This window comes from Telmatherina bonti (genome assembly GCF_933228915.1).
Source record: "Telmatherina bonti genome assembly, chromosome: 14".
NCBI lineage: Eukaryota > Metazoa > Chordata > Actinopteri > Atheriniformes > Telmatherinidae > Telmatherina > Telmatherina bonti.
This window is the reverse complement of record NC_136612.1, coordinates 22,300,686-22,321,364: the sequence shown is the minus strand read 5'-3', so window position 1 is coordinate 22,321,364 and position 20,679 is coordinate 22,300,686. Positions and strand designations below refer to the sequence as shown.

The window sequence follows — 20,679 nt, the reverse complement described above, 5'->3', positions numbered from 1 at the left end:
GGAGGTGTGTTGGATGGGAGGGAGAGGGGGGGGAGCTGTAAACACAGTTTACACAACCACTAAAAATCACTGCAATTTCAGATACATGGATTAACACAGAGGAAGGGGTGGAATTTGACCTGAGTATTTACATATGGGTCAACAAAATAAAGTTGGTGGTGGAGTAACAATATATGGGGACAAAAAAATGAACTTCAGGCAGATGGACAGCATGACAGTAGTTGTGGATGACATGCTCAGATGTATATTGGTTGAACTGTATAAAGGAAATAGCCATCCGGTAATCTATAGGACACCAGCTTTACATATTTAATTATTTATAAACCGGATGGAGGAAATGTATGCAAATGAGTCATAAAAAATTGTTATTAATGGAGACTTTAGCATTGATTTGCTTAATCCTAATAGATGTAAAATGAATGACATATCAAACAATGACTCAAAAAATAATAGGCTGGAAAATAAAACTATATTTAGAAAAATGACAACATATCAACTCAAATATTATTTAATGGCAACAAACAGATCCTGTTGGGAACAGCGATGACATAAAAAGTGCATCTGACAAATTCTTAAGAATATTTAAAGAATAATGGAAGCAGAATTGTCTGGTAACACTTTACAATGCGGGCCACAAAATTTGCTTCGTTACTCAGGAACCACTGAGGGACGAATAAGGGACGAATGATTCAATAATGATTAACAAGGTTTCATATTCCCGTCACATTGGATTGATTAGCTATTGATAAGTGAATGATTACATAATCATCAGTTAATCATAAAAAAGACAAAAACCCAATCAGGGACTAATGATTCATTAATGATTACCTATTCCTGTCACATCTGATTAAATATTACTGATAATATTAGTCATAACTATTTTTTCTTCAGCTTTAAAAGTACTGTAAAACATAATCAGAGACAACTGATTCATTGGGGTGGGCTTATGCTTCTACCCACTCCTTTTGAACATTTTTGTCATCTTTCATTTGTTTTGTTTTTTTCTTGTTTTGTCACGGTCATACACCGGGGTGGAGGGGTGGACCCAAAAGCAGAACGCACAGATGGAGAGGTAAATGAAGTATTTATTTAGTAACCAGTTCCTGTTGGTCTGGTCCAGGGCCAGGGATGAACTTCTCAGATAACTGGAGTTCTGATGAGAGTGCAGGTTACCGGGGTGTGATCTCTGGTTGTGGGGGGTGGTCCTGGTTTGAGGCAGGGCAAGCAGGCAGGCAAAAGAGGTTGGTGAAGTTTGGCTGAGGAGGCAAAGAAAAACAAAAATGAAATCTTGAGCTATGAGTCAAATGACAAGCGCTAGAACAGGCCTGATTATCACACAGTAAAGAGAGACAATCTGGCAAAGACTGGAGCTCCAGCTTGTCCTTAAATAGCAGGATAATCAATCAGGAAGATGAGCTCCAGGTGGTTGCAATTGAAGCTCCAGACTCCGCCTCGAGTCCCCATGGCAACCTGCACAGACTCAAACAGCAAACCATGACATGTTTTTGTTTTTAGATTTCATTATGTTCAAATAAACTTTCTAAACCAAAAATAAATAAATAAATAATCATCAATCCTACTCCAATTAATCAGTTGTCTCTGATTGTGTTTTATAGTACTTTTAAAGCTAAAAAAAAAATAGTCATGACTAACTAATATCATTATCAGAGTTGTGCATTGTTGCAATTAGTTATTTTACAATGACTCTTTTATTGATGAAAAATGTTAGTGTGTTCATCTTTGTTTGGGCAAATAAAAATATAAAAATTTGGTGGTGCGATGCAATCATAATTTCTTAGCTTATTAATTATGAAAGTAGAACTGTATTTAATTAGGTGATTAAGTAATCATATACCATGGTCACTGAAAAATCAACTAGCATGCATTATTTTCAAATATACACAGATGTAGTTCGGCAAGTTCAGCCCATCATACCACTATGTTATAGGTATCACCATAGCCGTGTGTCATGATGTTCTAGACTCCACGTTGTGCATTGAAACTGTATGATGCAGAGGTCCACATTGTTTAATCCTGACACATTTTTTGAGAACAAGAATTTGCTCATTTACCCTATGAGCTTTAACTTACTTCAGGGGCCACAAAAGGCACCGGTACTGATTGGTTAATGGTAAAGTAATGATTAACTACTCATTGTAAATCCTCTTTCTACTTGAGTGTTTGCTGATCAGGAGAAAAAAATATTTTAAAAGAAACTGGTACAGATTTTGGTTCTGTTGTTCACTTGATACATCTGAACCTGGGACCAGAAAAAAGGTAAGGTACTCATCAAATATGAATACATGAAGAATTGAATGATTATTTTTGGTTTATAAAGTTTATCTGAACATATTGAAATCTAAAAACAAAAACAAGAAAAAAATAGAAATGAAAGATGACAAAAATGTTCAGGAGTGGGTAGAAGCATAAGGTTATATGTAATCCCACCCCAATGACTCAGTTGCCTCTGACTGTGTTTTATAGTACTTTTTAGGCTAAAGAAAAAAGTCATGACAAACTAATATCATTTTCAGTAATAATCACTCAATCAGATGTGATGGGAGTACAAAGCTAATCAATAATCAATCATTCGTCCCTTGTCGGGTTTTTGTCTTTTTTATGATTTACTGATCATTATGTAATCATTCACTAATCAATAGCTAATCAATCCAATGTGACAGAAATACAAAGCTTCGGTAATCATTATTGAATTAGTCTCTTATTGGTAGTTTCTGAGTAACAAAGCAAATTTTGTGGCCCGTATTGTAAAGTGTGACCACCTTGTTAAATAGTGTCGTCATTGTAACAAGTTGTTTTGCATGACTGTAGTTCTGTTCATGTGTTACTCCACTTTGTACTGCATTGTTCTGCAGTCGTCACATCCTAAATAAATAGTCATATCTGGAATAAATGTAAACTCAGCTGGCTGACCTGGCTCACCCTAAAAAATTAAATGCATCCTGTTATTAAAGAACACAAATACAGAAGCTGAGCACGTCTTTATTTTTTCTGGAAACAATCTAAATTCAATTACAAACATGTCGAAACATCACAGACTGAAACTAAATCAAACCAAGAAGTACCAGCAAACGAATGAAGAGGTTTCACATATTAATCCATATTTTACTGTCACCAACAGGTAAGAAAAGCAACTGTTTTTCCAATAATAAATCTCTACAACCATCAAATCAAACTTTACTTAGAAAGTACTGTTCATACAATAACATGAAGCACAAAGTGCTTTACAGATTTTGATGGCACTAAAAAGAATAACCCATCATTCCCTCCCCACACACTCACACAAACACACCCAACATCCATTTCCAACACCCCATTTTAATCATGACACATACACCTGGAGTAATATGTTGCTGAGCAACAAAATCCCAGCAAGGAAACATTATCACAGGAGCCGTCTGCACCAGGAGTCAAACCACCAAGACCAACAGAGGCACTAGTCAAAAGATCAACGCTGTGAATGGTGCCCCTGCAGGCTGCAGCCATGGCCCACGTGACACCAGGACCAGAGGGCTCCCACTGAGGAACATCGGAAAATACACAAAAGTGATCAAATACATAAAAATACTAAAACAGTGAAGACTAAAACAATTTTTTAAAAAGGAAAAATAATCAGTAATATCAATTATAAAGTATCACTCATATTAAAATCAAGTAAAACGTCCTTAAAAGAAACCAAGTTAAAACAAACAAATAACATATCCCCAATAAGACAATAATTACTAAGTAAAAGCCAAACTAAAGAGGTGAGGTTTAAGCCTGTTCTTAAAAACATGAATGTTTTCTGCAGCCCTGAGGTCCTCTGGCAGGCTGTTCCAGAGGGGCCAGAATATTGAAAGGAGGCCTCCCCATGGGTACATTCCTGACTTTAGGAAGAATTAGAGGACCAGTGCCAGGGGATGCCAGGGTCTGTGAAAGCTTGTAAAGGAAAAGCAGATCTAAAAGATAAGAAGGCCCAAAACCAATAAGACATTTACAGACTAGTAAAAGAACCTTTATGAATTAACCCTGAAACACACAAGGAGCCAATCTGGCCATGTTTTTGACATGATAATGATTTTTGTGGTATTCTTAATATGTTGGATGAAACTTAGGTCATGGAGATATAAAGCTGTGTGTCATGAACATAAATATGAAAGATGATTCCATGTCTCCTGATGACACCACCAAGAATGAGTTTATACAGATTCAAAAGAACTGGACCTAGCACTGATCCCTGAGGCACACCTAAGGTTATTTTATAAATCTTTGAGGAGCATGTATTCAGACTAACCAGAAATTTTTAGTACATGAGACATTAAACATTTGTGAACAGCACCAGAAAGACCGGCCAGATGTTCAAGTCTTCTTAAAAGAATAGTGTGTTCCACTGTGTCAAACGCTGCATTAAGGTTCAGCAGCACCAAGACTATTAGTTTCTGTGAATCTGCATTGCACCTAATATCATTTAAGATCTTTACAAGTGGTGCTTCTGTGCCGTGTTGGACCCTAAATCCAGACCAAAACTTCTCTAAAATATATGACTATCTAAAAATTTAAGTTGAATATGCTTTTCTAGAATTTCTTTAAAAATGGTAGGTTGGATACAGATCAGTAATTGTTATAATCTAAAATGCAGATTGCTCTTCTTTAGCAGGGGGCCTCATGACAGCTGTTTTGAAGGCAGCAGGAAAGACCCCTGTCTGAAGAAAGCGATTCATGATGTTCAAGAGCTTTTCTCTGAAAGATCCATACAATGTTTTAAAAAGTGAAATTGCAATGGGATCTAAAATGCATGAGGCAGGTTTGATAGTGAAGAAAACTTTGTGAAGCATCACAGCATTAACCAGGGCAAACCCAGTGTTTCCTCAGGTGAAAGCAAAAACACTCCAATGGACTAAAAACAGTATTATTGGAGGATAAAAAGTTGCATCTGATAGTGTCTATTTTACCTCTGAAGTGGTCAGCAAACTCTATGCAGAGTGGATCAGATGGAGTTATTTGCAGTTTGTTAGAATTGGCATTAAATAAATGGTCAATTGTGGAAAAGAGAGCTTTTAAGTTGTGCTTATTATTATTGATGAATTTGGTGAAATAGAAATTCATTCATTCATTCATTCTTTCCAATGGTGTTGTTCTCTATTCTCAGCAGGTCAAAAAGAATTTAGTAATTGCTATTTTATTTATTTTCCCATCTTCTCTCAACTGCCCTGTATTTTTCTTTTCAGTTCATGAAAAACATATGTCTACTCCCTTCTCATGATTATAATAAATATGAGACTAGTACATTCTAAGTTTTCATACAACCAGTGCCTCTCATTTGATTCATCATTTTTTTTCCATTTTGCATCAATTGTAAAGGTAAGTATAACATGAAAATAATGAAATAACATGCAAATGACTCCTGTTATCTTTAAGCACATATCAATGTGTATGTAGAAACTGGAGAAAAAAAAAACTCAGATCTGAATATTCAAAAGTCATTCATTTATCTAAAAACTGTCAGGTCCTTTTATTTGTGGATCGCTGTGTATTGACTTCACTGCAACTGTTTGACAGAAGAACATCAGTCTAATTAAAAACATTGTTCACATAAATCTGGTTAAAATCAGTAAATAAAAGAACATAAGTCATTTACACTTAAGAAAAGTTTTACCCATTTTATGAGTTTTCTTCCTCTGGCATGCTTTTCAGTTCATCAAAGAATTTCTGAACCATCGTAAGCTCCGCTGAAACATCTATAAAACAATTATTTGTGTCAATACACAGTGTTAAATAATTTACATAAATTATTTTACACAATTTTTCTCTTTCAACTTCATCTCACAGTACTTAACGAAACTCTGGAAAGTGAAAAAATTGTTTTATATTAGGAGTGTATATGAAAAAATAAAAATATTATAGGTACATAAAGGAATGCTGGAACATGCTAAAATTAAAACTTATCTTTACTAGTTGTAATGAGGAAGAAAGTTCATATTTAAAGATGTATTTAATTATATTCATTCATTTATTATCCGACCAAGAGTCGCGGGGGAACCAGAGCCTATGCCAGCAGTCTTCGGGCAAGAGACGGGGTACACCCTTGTCAGGTCGCCAGTCCATCGCAGGTATTTAATGGTATTGTGATAAAATTATAAAATTATAAAATTAAATGGTATTGTGACATAAAAGTAACCTAAAGTTTAAATTCATTTTAATCTTTACGCACAGTCTTTATGCTGTCTCTCATTAACCCTTTTAAGAGTGTATTGCAGGTTAGAACCCCCCTTAAATCACTATGTTGAAAATTATATATAGTTTATTTAGAAATTATTGTTTATTACATGTATTAAGATGTAACCACAGGAGTTCTAGTGTTTTTCACTTCCTTTTTTTCCGCATTGCTAGTGCTACACATGAGATATCACTGGTGTGTTCTTTATGTGTATTCAGTTGTTATACATTTTACGATATTAGAACAGGAGATGAAGTGTTCCATTATTCACATTCTTTGCATCATCACAAATAGAGAGACAACTGAGTTGTTTATGTTTCTGTGGAAGTTTTTCATTACCTCTGTCAAAGAGGTTATGTTTGTGCCGGTGTTTGTTTGTGTTTGTGTTCAAGATAACTCTAATAGTCATGAAAATTTCAGGAGTTGTTGGAAATATAAAAAAGAAGAACTATTATAATTTTGGTGGTATCCAGATAACTGTTTGGATCCAGGAACTTTGGATGAGGTTTGCGAGCTCTTGTGTCCTTTTCTAGTTAATAATAATAATAATAATAATAATAATAATAATAATAATAATATTATTATTATTATTATTATTATCATCATCATTATTACTATTATTATTATCATTATCATTATTATTATTATTATCTGTAGGCTTTAAGGAACATTTCTCCATCTGTACCAATTAATAATTTGGGATGCCAGTTTAATGCCAGTTACCATCAGACCACACTTGTTTTACCTGGGATCAAGTCATCGGTCTTCAGTGAGAGCTCAACTGATTCCTTCATGGTATCCTCCAGAGTTGTTGAGATATAATCCTAATTGAGGGATACATCTTTAACATTTGTTTAAGTGATCATGTGAAAAACACAAAAACAAAATACATTTCACACATAAAATCAATGTTTAATCCGAGCTCAGTAGCCACTCAGACCTACACAAAAACAAAGGTGTATGAAGTGTGAACTATTTTGAATTTTAAGTTAAATTTACAAAAGTAACATACCATCAAGTTCTTCAGCAGGGTCAACATATCTTCCTTAGCCTGGTCAAACATGACGTTCTTTAACTCGAACACGTGTTTCTCAATCGTGCTCCTCATGCTCTGCAATGAATGCTTTCCTTTGAACTCTGCTGCTCCTAAGAGAAAGGTTAGAACACATTTATATGCAGAGTTACAAAAGATGTAAACATGAGTTGTTATGACTGGCTCTATGAGGAGAGTTCATATCTTACCATCGTAGCAATCTTGCATTTTGTTTTCAATGGTCTCTGTCAGAATGTTGTAGATTGCTTTCTTGCGGTCGCGGATTTCCTTTATTAGTTTTATCTTCATTCTTTCCTCCTGAAAAGAGATCATTAAAAGAATGGTTTAATACTTAGAATTAGCATTATTTCAGATCCTTCCTTAAATCAACAAATCAAACATTTTTGTATTCTGCCTCCTTTCTATTTACATCTATACTGTGGAAAAGCCGTGCCTCAGCAGGTTTATCAAATAACAGTTTTAACACCAAGTAAAACTTTTCTCATTCATTACCTCTGTTTTAAGAAATATCAGTTGCAGTTCGACATCTCTGTACTGTTTAATCAATCTCTCTGTGTCCAGTGAAAACTCGTTGATGAAATCAAAGAATGGCCCAGTGTTTCCTTTATTTCTAAAATAAACAGGAAAAAAATATATTTATACATATACACACACATACACACACACACACACACACACACACACACACACATTCATTTCTTAAACATTTAGTCCAATGTGTATGTGTGTTTAGAACATCTTTATCCTCAATTATTGGAGAACTATGTATCAACTGAAAATTCAGGAAAAGCATCAATGCAAGAGACATTAAATAAACTTATTATAAAATCTGATATGTGAGCACCATGACTTCCCTAAGCATAAGCTTTTATGTTTACATCACAATTAAGCTACTTGGGAAATTAGCACCTTTTGTTCCTAAAGTGTAATGATTATGAATTGAAAATCTGTTTGCATAGAGAATCAATTCTGAATCAAATGTCACCCCAAACGGAATTGAATTGAATCGTGAGGCACTGTTAGATTCATATCTTTAACAGATAGTTTTAATAAAAGGGCTGATCAACTTTTTGAGAAAGCACTTTAACATTTACAACACATGACATTTACACTGCACAAGCTGCCATGGACAAATTATCTTAATAACTGGGTCAGACATCCCATCATGAGGCTTCTTCTGGAGTATTCATGGACATGACCATATTTTTTTATTGATTTATTTTTATTTTTTTGTTCTTGCTGCGTTGCGAGTAAGAACAAACTTTTTACTTATTGTGCAGTATGTGACAAGCTTAAGACACCATATTGCAAGTGGACTGGGTGGTACAAAAGCCCTGGAGTCAATACACCTCAGTTCATGGTTTGTTTGTTTTTTTTCTTTACTAATCCAATTATATCTATAATTTGAAAATAAGTCTTTTTTTTTTTTTTTTCCCTTGATAAGATCTTACGGGAAAGTCTTCCTGAATTCCTCATCGATGCTGTCAGTCAGAAATGACGCTAACTTCATGTTGAGATTAATTTGTTTTCCTTTTTTGGGCTGATGAATGCCACCATTGTTGACAACACACTTCAGTGTTTTATGGAATCCTCTGCCAGACTGTCTCTGAAGAAAAAACAAAATTTTACACAAATGCAGAAAATCAAACTTGGAATAGTGTGTATGAGTAAAATACGTACTGCTGGATTCAAGACGGCTTTCAATTTATTTTCACATGACTTTTTTGAGTTTTTCACTCCTTCACTGAGGCATTTTTCAAAAGTTCCATAAACTTTTCTCATTTTTCCTTTTGAAATCGAGCCATGATGATCATTAATCTTTTTTTCAAGTTCTTTACAAACAAGACTGTTTTGACCAGTCTGGAAAAACAAAAGAAAAAGAAATTGTTAAAACCAATTCCAGATATCTACTATTATTGTGGCTAAAGTTTGTGAATATCTTCAAGTTATCTAACAAACAATGAAATAATGCATGTAAGAAACCAGCAGTATTAATAAATATATATATTCATTATATATATATATATATATATATATATATATATATATATATATATAATTAGCTTAATTATATATATATATAATTAAGCTCAAATAATTAATTTTCCTTCTCATCCTCCTTTTCCATAATTATCAAGATTGTTATCTTACTGCTTCTCCACTGCGTGCCCCTTGAATCAGGGAGAGAATCCCATGAGCTCCAGACACATAGTTTAATGTCTCTGAGTGACAGTCATTGAGATGTTTCAGAAAGTCCTGAAGTTCGGGTATTTCTGTAAGTATACAGCACAATTATAAAAGTCAGACTCAAATTATTAAATGTTGTTCTGTTGAGTGAACTAACTTTGAAAATCCCAGTCATTATTTTGCTACCTGATAGAAAGCTTATAATTTGAATCTTTCTGTTTTTATTACCTTATGAAATGCTTATCATTTTCAACTTAGGTTACTACATTATCAAATCCTTAATCATAATCCTCCTTGTTCTGTTACCTTAGTGAGCTTTTATTTCTATCATCTTGTTTGCTTATAATATTGTTGAGACATTATAGAAGGTCAAAACAGCTTCAAGAATTTGCTATTAAAATGAGTTAAAAAGTTTCTAATGCTGAACAGAGTGTTTGCAGGATATTTGCAACGTGTCAGAAGGTGGGAAATGACCCTGAACAGAGTAGAACCATGAAGAAGAAAAGGAAGTGACACCCGTTCATTTTACTTCTAACAAGACACATGAGTAGGCCAAACGATGGGTGTGAGGTGCATGGAGAGGTTAGACCAAAGTGTTTGTGCACCTGTGGAAAAGACAAACCACCCTGTATGCATTGTTGAGGTACAAACTACAAACAACAGAGGAAGAAGTGTCGCGCAAGACGACAGATGTCCCTTCATTAAGCTAAGAATTTTTTTTTTTTAAATGCATGAGTTACTTGAGATACCTGAAAAGGATCAACTCAGTTGGTTGAACTAGAAATTAGTTTTATTTGACATTATTTGAATGACACCATTTATTTTGAATTTGGCCTTTTTTTCTTTTTTTTTTAACCTTTTTTAAATTTTTGTAATACTTAAACACAACATTTGCATGAGTACCATGTAATCCAGCTTTATTTTACCATATTTAAATATCTTTTCATTTTTACTTTATTTCTAATTTCTAGCCTTCAAACAAAGAGGTGACTTTTAACTCTGTCGTAGCTTTTACTTTAACTGTATCTGATAAACCAAAAGTCTTTTGTATTGGGGACGCAGTAATCGATAAGTTTTCTACATGGACAAAAAAGACAAATAAAACTGTATAATCTGAAATATGAGTCTAGAAAAGACCATCATAGTGGTTTTCATGGGGAATCTAGTTGAGAAGGAGAGAAAAATAAACACTGGAATGAGGCTTTAGGCCTGGGGTCCAAATCCAGAGTAATTGAGCAGGTTGGAATTGGTGTAGCTCAATTAATTTCCTCTGCTTTATGCAGAAAGTGTCCTGCAATGGTACAGTTCAGCGGTATGATGCAGGTGAAATGCTGTGTCATAGTGATATCACAAAAATGGGTCAGTAGGATGTTGTTACAATAACTATAAGAAGAAATTCTGAGAGCACATTATGTACAGTTATGTGTCATTGCTCATTTTATAGGGGTTTAGAAACAATTCCCCTGGTCAACTGGGGATCCAGGAAGGGTCACCCCCTCTTTTATCCATTATGAGGAGAGGAAACAAAAAGAAAAGTTTTGCCAGCCCGAAGTGGAGCCACACTGTTAACAGTACAAATTTAGGCAAGCAATCATGCCTGTAAAAACATTTTGTGCAAATGCAAAGTTTCCAGACAGAACTGAAAGATTTCACTCACCGGTGTCCTTTTTCTGTAGAACTACTTCCTGTAGAAATTCTTTGGAGCTCACTGTGAACACTTTGAAACTGTCATCACCAAAGTCTTTCTACAGGAAAGGAAATGTTTACAAACAAGCTGAAGTAATAATCTTTACAAGACATTTTGTTAGAACAATGTAAATGAAAAAAATCACAAGATCTTGAAGAAGTCAAGTAACCAGCTGCACATTTTTTTTCAAATCAATATAAATTAAGACTTAACTAAAATAAACCTTTTTAGACATAAAACCAACACAGTCTATATAAAAAGATATCCATTTTACAAATTAATACCACAAGTCTTTTCATGTCAAAGTAATTTAGAAACACCCACGTGATGATGCTCTCAGACACATACACACTACAACGCCCCATTCCCCAGAAACTCCCAGTCAGTTTCCTTATCTAACAGAATGCAAATGTGAACATATGAGGGTTACTGACTGTGTTACTGCTTTATTGTAGTGTTTGATCTGTTGATATATTATTGCAATGTAAATGGTCTTTTTCCCCTGTTGCTTTCCTATAAATCCTTTTCACTTGTTTTGTGTACTCATTTCTCCAGTCATATGGATTTAACTCCTCCAGCTTTTGTCTTTAGTGGAGCTGTGCCAATGCTGGCTGATTTCAGTCTGCTGATTTAATTTCTTCAGGTGGGACCCCCTGCTGAGTAATACTGATTACTGATCTATTCAACCACTTCAACATGGGACACATAAGTCCTTTGCATTTTGACTGATCTTTTTAATGTAGCTTGACTTGGACCTATAGTTACATTGACTCATAAAAGCTGTGCAGACTTTTGTCTTATTTTTCCTTTTAATAGTATGGTTTAAAACTTCACCTTTGGTTTTTCGAGCTTGTTAAACTCCTTCCTCACTTCCTTCTTGGCGTCTTCGTTTCTCTCCAGAATGTGAGTACGAGCATCTTCTGAACTGTAGGAATACATAGTGATGCTTCAAAATTTGCAAACCTTTTAAAGTAAAGAGGACCACTCTGAGACTGCCTATTCCCCCATCTCCTGGTAAACATTCTTTTTTTTTTTTTTTTGTCTCTCCATTTTTCTCACCCCTGGTTTTTGGCTCACCTCTGTCTTTTGTGTTCCAGACCTCCTGACAATCAGACTAAGCAGGACTGCCTTCAACACCATCTTTATTTCAATAAATCTGTTTAACCTCCCTTGTTGGCTGAGTTTTGGGTTCTGGATTCTTAAACCATAATATTCAGAGACTTCTTTTTCTAGGTTTTCACAGTGAGTTTGAGTTTGAAACCAAAGCAGCAGGAGAATGCTGACAAAAATCATATGATCGCAACCTGGCAGCTGTCTGGACAAAACTCTGAAGATGTAAGCGTGAATTGGAAGTTTGTTACAGCAAATGAATCATAAGTCCCGTATTCATTCCCCAGTAGTTTCTGAGTAGCTAAGCAAATTTTGTGGCCCCTATAAAGTGTTACAAATTTTTTTTACTCATACTGTTGTTTCTTTAGGAGCTGCTTGAGAGTAAACTTCATATTTTTATAAGCCTGCTCTCTCCTGTTTCTTTACATCAGATGCACCACTACTCGCTACTCGCTACGTAAAACCAAGTGATGTAGGGCAGGAGTGGGCAACTCCAGTGCAGTCCTGTAAGTGTTGACACATCAGACTTAATTAGCAGACTTGTGAAAAGCTTGATCTCAAACTCTGCAAGGAAACCAACAGATTGAGTTGGAGGTCCAACTCAGTCTCCCATCCTGAGCAAGCACACTGGCGACAGTGGGAAGGAAAAAAAACTCCCTTTTAACAGGAAGGAAACCTCCGGCAGAACCGGCTCAAGGACAGGCAGCCATCAGTGTTCTTGGGGAGGGGGGGTGACAAAAGAGAGATAAAGAGAGAGAGAAAGAAGCTCAGTGTATCAGGAAATGTCCCTCAGTAGTCTAAACCTATAGCAGCATAACTAAGGGATGCTAACCATCCCTAGCTATAGGACTTATCAATACGATAAGTCTTCAGCCTTGTCTTAAAGGTGGGGAGGGTGTCTGCTTCCCTAACACTAACTGGGAGCTTATTCCACAACGGTGTGTTCAGACCAAACATGTTTTGAGCGTTTTTGACGCTGATCGCTCGACGTTGGTCACTAAACAGCCAGTTTTGTGTCCAACGCCCAAAATGCTCCTGACGCTCCTGACACGTTTGCCGCTTGTCTGGAGCGAGCGGCAAAAACGCTGTGGAAAAGAGAGGAGGGAAAGGCGGAGCTTTCCTTCCGGTCAGTTTGAATGATGGTGGTGCAGTAGCAAGATGGCATGGTTTTATTTAATAAATAAAGCTAGAGAACATCGTCGTAGGGCATTGATAGTCGCTGTTAATGCAACAACTCAGCAGAGAGCTAGCAACCATCACCGCAAACAAAGCGTTGCCACGCTATGTATCCTGCTACGTTGCCAAATCAGTAACATTCAGCTTTTTAGCAAGGAATTGTTATCCTAAATATTGCACGGAGTAATGGTATTCTTATGCATTGTATTGGTGAAAATACAATCATGCCTCCGGAATGTGGGTGGGGTCTTTTTCATTATACATACGGAGCTACCGACAGAGCAGCTCTTTGGCAGAGTTTGGAGCAGCTGAAATCCACCAAAACTGGCAACTCTGACAGGGTCCGTTAGGGCTGTTACGACAACAAAGTTTCTGCAAGTAGCCTGCAGCTCTTTTTTGTGGAGAGAACCGCACCCTTGAGGATCATAATGACTTGTTTAGATAGCATTTTCAGAAAGCCAGTGGCTGCTTCACAAGTCGCAAGTGAGCCGCATTCGATGAGGAACACTGTCGTAGGACGTCCCAGCCCCGTGTCTGGGTTCACAACAGAAATCCTCCAGGAGCTGCGAGCTCATCGCTGATTGGTTGACGCCCTGCGTCAAGCGGCCAAAGTTCAGATTTTCCATCTCTGGCTTTTGATGCTCACAACGCTCAAAACGCGACGCGAGAAAGCTTGACGCCCCCTGGCCGCGTCTCCACATAGACTACATGTAAAACTGCCGCTTTTGACACTCTTGACACTCAAAACACGTTTGGTCTGAACACGCCGTAAGAGAGGAGCTTGATAACCAAAGGCTCTGCCTCCTGCTCGGCTCTTTGAGACTCTAGGAATCACAAATAAGCCTGCAGTCTGGGAACGAAGTACTCTGCTTGGTATATAAGGAACTATGAGGTCTTTGATATATAGTGGTGCTTGGTTGTGGAGGGCTTTATATGTGAGGAGAAAGATTTTAAATTCTATTCTAGATTCAACAGGCAGCCAATGAAGAGAGGCTAAAACTGGAGAAATATGATCTCTCCTGCTGGTTCTGGTCAGGACTCTGGCTGCAGAATTCTGGATCTGCTGAAGGCTTTTTTAGGGCATATTTAGAACAGCCCAGTAATAGACAGTTATAGTAACCTAGTCTTGAAGTAACAAAAGCATGAACCAGTTTTTCTGCATCACTCTGACACAGAATGTCTCTAATTTAGGCTATATTACGTAAATAAAGGAAGGCTGTTTTAGTAACCTGCTTAATATGTGGGCCAAAGGACAGGTCAGAGTCAAATATAACTCCAAGGTTTCTCAATGTAGCACTGGAAGCTAAAGTAATGCCATCCAGGTTCATTACAAAACTGGAAAATTTAGCTGTGAGTTTTTTAGATCCAAAGAGAATTACTTCAGTCTTGTTTGAGTTTAGGAGAAGAAAATTTCTAGTTATCCAGGTGTTTATGTCTATGAGACAATTTTGTAGCCTATCAGGCCGATTTGTTTAATTTGTTTTAAAGGATAAGTATATCTGATGGATACGATGGACTGGCGAGCTGTCCAGGGTGTACCCTGCCTTCACCCAAAAGACAGCTGGGAAAGACTCCAGCTTCCCTGCAACCCGGAATTAGATTAAGCGTTTTAGAAAATGAATGAATGAATGAATGAAAGTATATCTGAGTATCGTCTGCATAACAATGAAAGTCTATTCCATGTTGTCTAATAACTTTGCCTAAAGAAGTATATATAGTGTGAAGAGTATTGGTCCAAGTACAGAACCTTGAGGAACTCCATGACTTACTGTAGTTTGAGAGGAGGACTTGTCATTTACATGAACAAACTGAAGTCTAGCAAATAAATACCATCTTATGGCTGTTCCTTTAATTCCAACCACCTGTTCTAGTCTCTGTAACAGAATGTTATGATCGACTGTATCAAATGCAGCGCTAAGATCAAGCAAGATACGTGACAGAATCCATGGACACAAGTCCTTTGTCTGAGGTCATAAGAAGGCCATTGGTAACTTTCACCAATTCCGTCTCAGTGCTATGATGAGCTCTAAATCCTGACAGGAACTCTTCAAATGAATTATTTCTGCTCAGGTGGGCATATAGCTGAGCTGAAACTATTTTCTCCAGAATTTTGGGCATAAACGGTAGATCAGATTTAATTTGCAGACTTGTGCAGAGCTTGATCTCAAACTCTGCAAAAGTTTGCCAATTACCCATTGATGCGAGTCAGGTGTGTTGCAGCAGAGAAACTCCAAACAGTTGCAGGACTGCGGCCTTCGAGGACCGGAGTTGCCCATCCCTGCTTTAGGGAGTTCTGTAGTGTTCGGCCACTGTCATTGTGAACACTTCACATCTTGCCTTTGTGGTAGTTAAAGAGGGAGGTTACTTATGAAACTGTGGATGTCTTTTATAAATTGATAGATAGGAGGGAGGCCTGATGGAAACTTGGAAAATTACAGCTATTTATAAAATGTAGATGAAAAATTTTCATAGAATTTCCATTTTTAGAAAACCTTTGTTGTATATACATCTATTCATTTTTATAGCTTAGATGTTACATTTCACTATGTACTTTCAACACAGCAATTTACTTACCGAATATTTCCAATGACATCAGACTTGGTACAGATAAAGTGAAGGTGCTGACATGCCCCACCATTTCCAAGGAGATGGAGATTGCTGACATTTTTAAGGATCTCCCAAGATTCACTTTCTGATGCAGCGCGATCAATGCCAGCCACAATCCACACAGCAGAACAGCTGCCGACAATCTGTAATGATGTGTTACGTTTTGCATAAAAAGTTAAAAACATTACAAATTCTGAATGAATCTATAAACTGCAGTAGATGAATAAAAGGTACCTCTTTCCACATTTCATTCCTGCTCTTGTTGCGGTCCCCATTTCCAGGCAGGTCTACAATTGTGACGTGCTGGAGAAGATCATTCTTTGGCACCCTGATGGTCATACACTTTACCAAAGGCCAGTACCACCTCTTAACTTCTCTTCCTTTTGCGTCATTTTTTGTGTACTTGACCAATTTTGCAGATAACTCCAGAGCCTGCAAAAATAGTGTGTAAAATGAAGTAAAAGTCAATTTTATATCAACTTCATTGATAGTGTTCAAACTTTTGCAAAAAAAACAAGTCATGTGCAAAACAATAACAAAATCAGTTATATCATAAATATGTACAATCAAACTCACAAAACTTATAAATTTTTACTCACTCTTCAGCACAAAACTTCAATATTTACTAAACGTGTCTATTATTATACCAACTACCAGGGAGACAAAAAGACAAAAAGTTTGTTAGAAGAACAATCATCAAGGACAAAAAGGATCCATTGCAAAATGCAAGGATAATTTCAATTTGATTAGCCTTTGTTGCGGTGTTAAGTTTTTGTGTTTTTGTAATTCTTTGTGAAAGCCTTCATGACTGTTTTTTTTTTATAGAAACTATATCATAAATATTCTTTTTTTTTTTTTAAACTTATTAATAGTCTTTTTTTTTTTTTTTAAATCTCTTATTGGTAACATTTAGGCTACTTGTCTTCAGCTACACAGCTTTTTAAAAATCTGATTAATGAGAATGATTGATTTTGAGAATCATAGTCTTGATTGTAAGGATTTTTTTATGTTAAAATTGACCGACAAGAATCTTACTCTACTTTGCTCGTTCTCTTTCTTTCTTTCTTTTTCTTTCTCTCTGACATTGGATCTTCTGAGACTTAAAAAAATCTATAAAGTGCTGAATAGTCATTTCAAATTGCTTCCATTCCCCTAAAACTGGAGGCCACTGACCTTGTGTCTAGTATCCAACCTATTTTGCATAGCTGTATGTCCAAACTGGACGCACACTCCATCTGTTCCATACAGCCTTTTCATCACTGTTTTACAAATATTCACCATGCTCATTTTTAACCTCATCATTTACAGGAAGCTAAAGTCTGTGGATTGATCAGGACCAAACAGTAATGTGAAGACCTGACATAACAGACACGCCATCACATGTCAAGCCAATCATCAAACACATGTGCTCTGGTGCTTATAATAAATTATGCACAATGTTTTCTGCATATAAATGATCTAGTTTAACTACTTTAGTAAATATATTATTTGCTTTGCCCATATCTGGTTGCTGCATTATGTATGTAACCCCGCCTGCGTGGGGATCGCGCCTCTCCACGCGCGGTTACTCTGCGTTGCGGTGTAAGGCGGAGAGACGAGTCAGACACAGCCGGCTGTCTATTTGTGGCTCGGACCGGGCCGTTTATTCGTCGCGTCGTATCGGCGGCTTCACCCTTATGACGGGACACAATACACATTAACTCACGATCAAAATGTAATCATAACAAAGACTCACAGTGGGCCGGCAGCCCAGCAACCTACAAGAGCTAATGTAGCCGACATGAAGCTAGCGAGAGCCACAGCCAACACATTTATGCGAACACAAATAAAATTAACATTTTTAACCCTGAACATCTTGCTGAACATCGCATATGCGTGTTTAAACACCCCAGCCAAACAGGCTGCCAGGAGGATAGGCTACCCATCACAAAACATCCACATTTTAAGAGAGCATTATTTCTGCTGCTCACCTTATGATGGTACACAATACACATTAACTCAAGATGGCGCTGCTACGGAAGCATACTAAACAGTCAGGGCAAATGACTAGACAGTATCAGCGCGCCATCTACCGGCCTTCTTAGGCAACTGCCCTACATGTATATGATGAGTCCATGAGTTACTTAAGTTAGGTGTTAGCTAAGTACAAAAGAAAATACAAATCTATATTTGGATGTCTTACTGAATCGCATGTCAGAGTTTTCTTCTTGTTCTGGAGGAATTCTGGAATTTCTTTGAAGTATTTTTTGTTCATGAGGTTCTTAGGAGTTTTATCTTTCCATTCATCTCCATAAAGGGCTGAGAGCTTGTCAATGGTGTCAGAATAATCATCATCAGGATCAGTTTCCTTGTCCTCATCGGGATCATCCATACTGAGCTTTATTGACGAAATTTCATCTTTCCACTCCTATTAAAAAAAAAAGAAAAGAAAAAATGGTTATCAGTGTCCTGACTATAATGGTAAACAGAATCGGACATTTTCCAGATTAGATTAGCTGTAAAACAGAATAACCATATTAAGAGTTAACTTCACCTCATTTGTAATGAATTTAATGTCAGCTTCATACTTCAGGTTGTGTGTGTTGGCCTGTACTTTAATCATGACTGAGGTACATGCATTGACACTGCCAGTGGGCAAAAGTGTGTCCTCCCCAATGACAGCACTGATCAACGAACTCTTCCCAGATCCAGTTCTGCCAAACACACCAACCAGCTCCCTCTTATCGGTCTCCAAATCACTGATTTTAGTCCTGTCAACAATTCAAACAATATTGATCAATTTGGACAACACACAAACACTCACAATAGGCAAGAAAATCAGGAATGGAATGGTCCATGAAGCATATACTTGTTGTTGCATGTTGATTTTGTATTCATTCACAAAAATAATTATTGTTATTAATAATTGTCACAGGGTTCCCTGCTGTTCCCATTGATGATGGCAAGGTCGTGGTTTCATTTGAGTTGGTTTATTTCCAACTCCTTCCAAGTGCAACAATATGTACAATATTTACAAAATATTTACAGTATTTGCACAGGTTTCTCACCATACAATCTCTAAACTCAAGCTCTGCAACACAAGCCAACCTACTCGCCACACTGAACAAGTCAGAGTGAGCTCCTTTTATACCCAAAGCTCCTTGCACAACATGAAGCTTCCCAATTATCAGTGGAAATTAGGTTTTTCTTAAATAACAGTTGTTTTGCTTCACAACTAAATGTACTGACACAATCCATAACAAATATACATTCAACAAACCCCAACATCACAATAATCATCCTGACACAGAGAAAATAAACACAATAATATGCTGCGATGCAGCGTTTCAGTGCTGCGTGTGACGACGACGTCACTGCCGGATTGCAACACATGTCCGCTTCTTAAGCGCCATGCGGACGTTGCATCGGTTTACCCACATGATTCACCAACATGGTGACCGACAGATTTTATCTGAACTGGAGAGCGGCAAGATGGCGGACTGAGTAGACGCTCTACAGTTAGCGGGCACAGACTTTAGCAAATTTTATTCGACTTACCTGATATACCAAATCATATAAACTCTAACTGCATTATCAATCAACGGACACTAATTTTAATGTTGTGATGGCCTCCAAATCCCCGAGAAAAGGAGGAAAAGAAACTATCACCAAACGCCCGCCAACAACTCCGAGTAAAGGTGAGACGTTGAAGAAACAGAAAATCGGTGAGATGACTGATGAGGCAGAACTTTCCAACACTACGCTGCTGGTAGCTATTCAAACATCTCTACAATCTCTATTGAGCGTTTTGACAAGCAAGACAGGAAGCTTGATGAAATGACCACTATTATTAAAGAGCACAGTGAGAGCATTGCTTTCAACATGGCAGAGATTGATGATTGTAAAAAAAGAAATGGCCGACATGAAAAGTGCGCTGGCCGAGTTAACCCTGGAAAACAACGAGCTGCGTGAGAGAGTCAAAGATGTTGAAAGATATAAAAGACGGTGGAACCTTCGGATCAACGGGCTCAAAGAGCGAGAAGGTGAAAACATAAGGCAGGATGTCATCAACCTGTTGTGCCGTATTTCACCTCAACTTGAATCGGAGATGGAGAAGACAGTTGATACGGTTCATAGGCTCGGGAGAAAACTCGACGGCAAGCCACAGCAAGTCATAATGCAGTTCGTGAAAAGGGTCGACCGGGACGCGATATGGAGAGCATCATACAAGCATAAGGTGTGTGATGATCTGAAGATTCGCTTTGTGGAGGACATGACCAAGGAGGACAAGCTGGCACGGGATGCTGTGTGGCCCATCATCGCTAAGGCGCGGAAGGAGGGGAAGAAGACGGCATTCAAGGGTCCCTACGCTTATGTGGAAGGAAAGCGGGTCACCGCGGCTGGATGAAAAATATAGAATGATATGAACTGTTCAGTACACTCGGGTAAAACCAGATAAATGCCTATTGTTCTAAAAGTTTGTTGTTCAGCTAACTGTTAAAAGATGTTTTTGGTGGTATTAGCACAGTTACAAAGCTAATTCCGTGTACAAATACATATTTCTATTTTTATATTTTATGTATATTATTTTTATATTATTTAATTTATGTTCTTTAAAAGTGATGTTTTATTTTCTTCTTTAAATACTAGAGGTTTACAAGACAG

At 37.1% G+C, this 20,679-nt stretch overlaps 1 protein-coding gene across 1 annotated transcript; it reads right to left on the bottom strand.

The window, feature by feature from the left end:
• Positions 1 to 1,137: 1,137 nt before the first annotated feature.
• Positions 1,138 to 19,427, bottom strand: LOC306765582 (nuclear GTPase SLIP-GC-like; the record flags this gene model as incomplete). The annotated part of the gene is made up of 17 exons (XM_079253064.1): positions 1,138 to 1,256; positions 3,408 to 3,537; positions 3,877 to 3,956; positions 6,960 to 7,038; positions 7,227 to 7,360; positions 7,457 to 7,565; positions 7,761 to 7,878; positions 8,720 to 8,874; positions 9,420 to 9,541; positions 11,113 to 11,200; positions 11,977 to 12,067; positions 16,003 to 16,178; positions 16,270 to 16,467; positions 17,604 to 17,708; positions 18,218 to 18,442; positions 18,569 to 18,785; positions 19,390 to 19,427. 17 exons carry the CDS (start codon positions 19,425 to 19,427, stop codon positions 1,138 to 1,140), a joined length of 2,184 nt encoding a protein of 727 aa, XP_079109190.1.
• Positions 19,428 to 20,679: the final 1,252 nt, after the last annotated feature.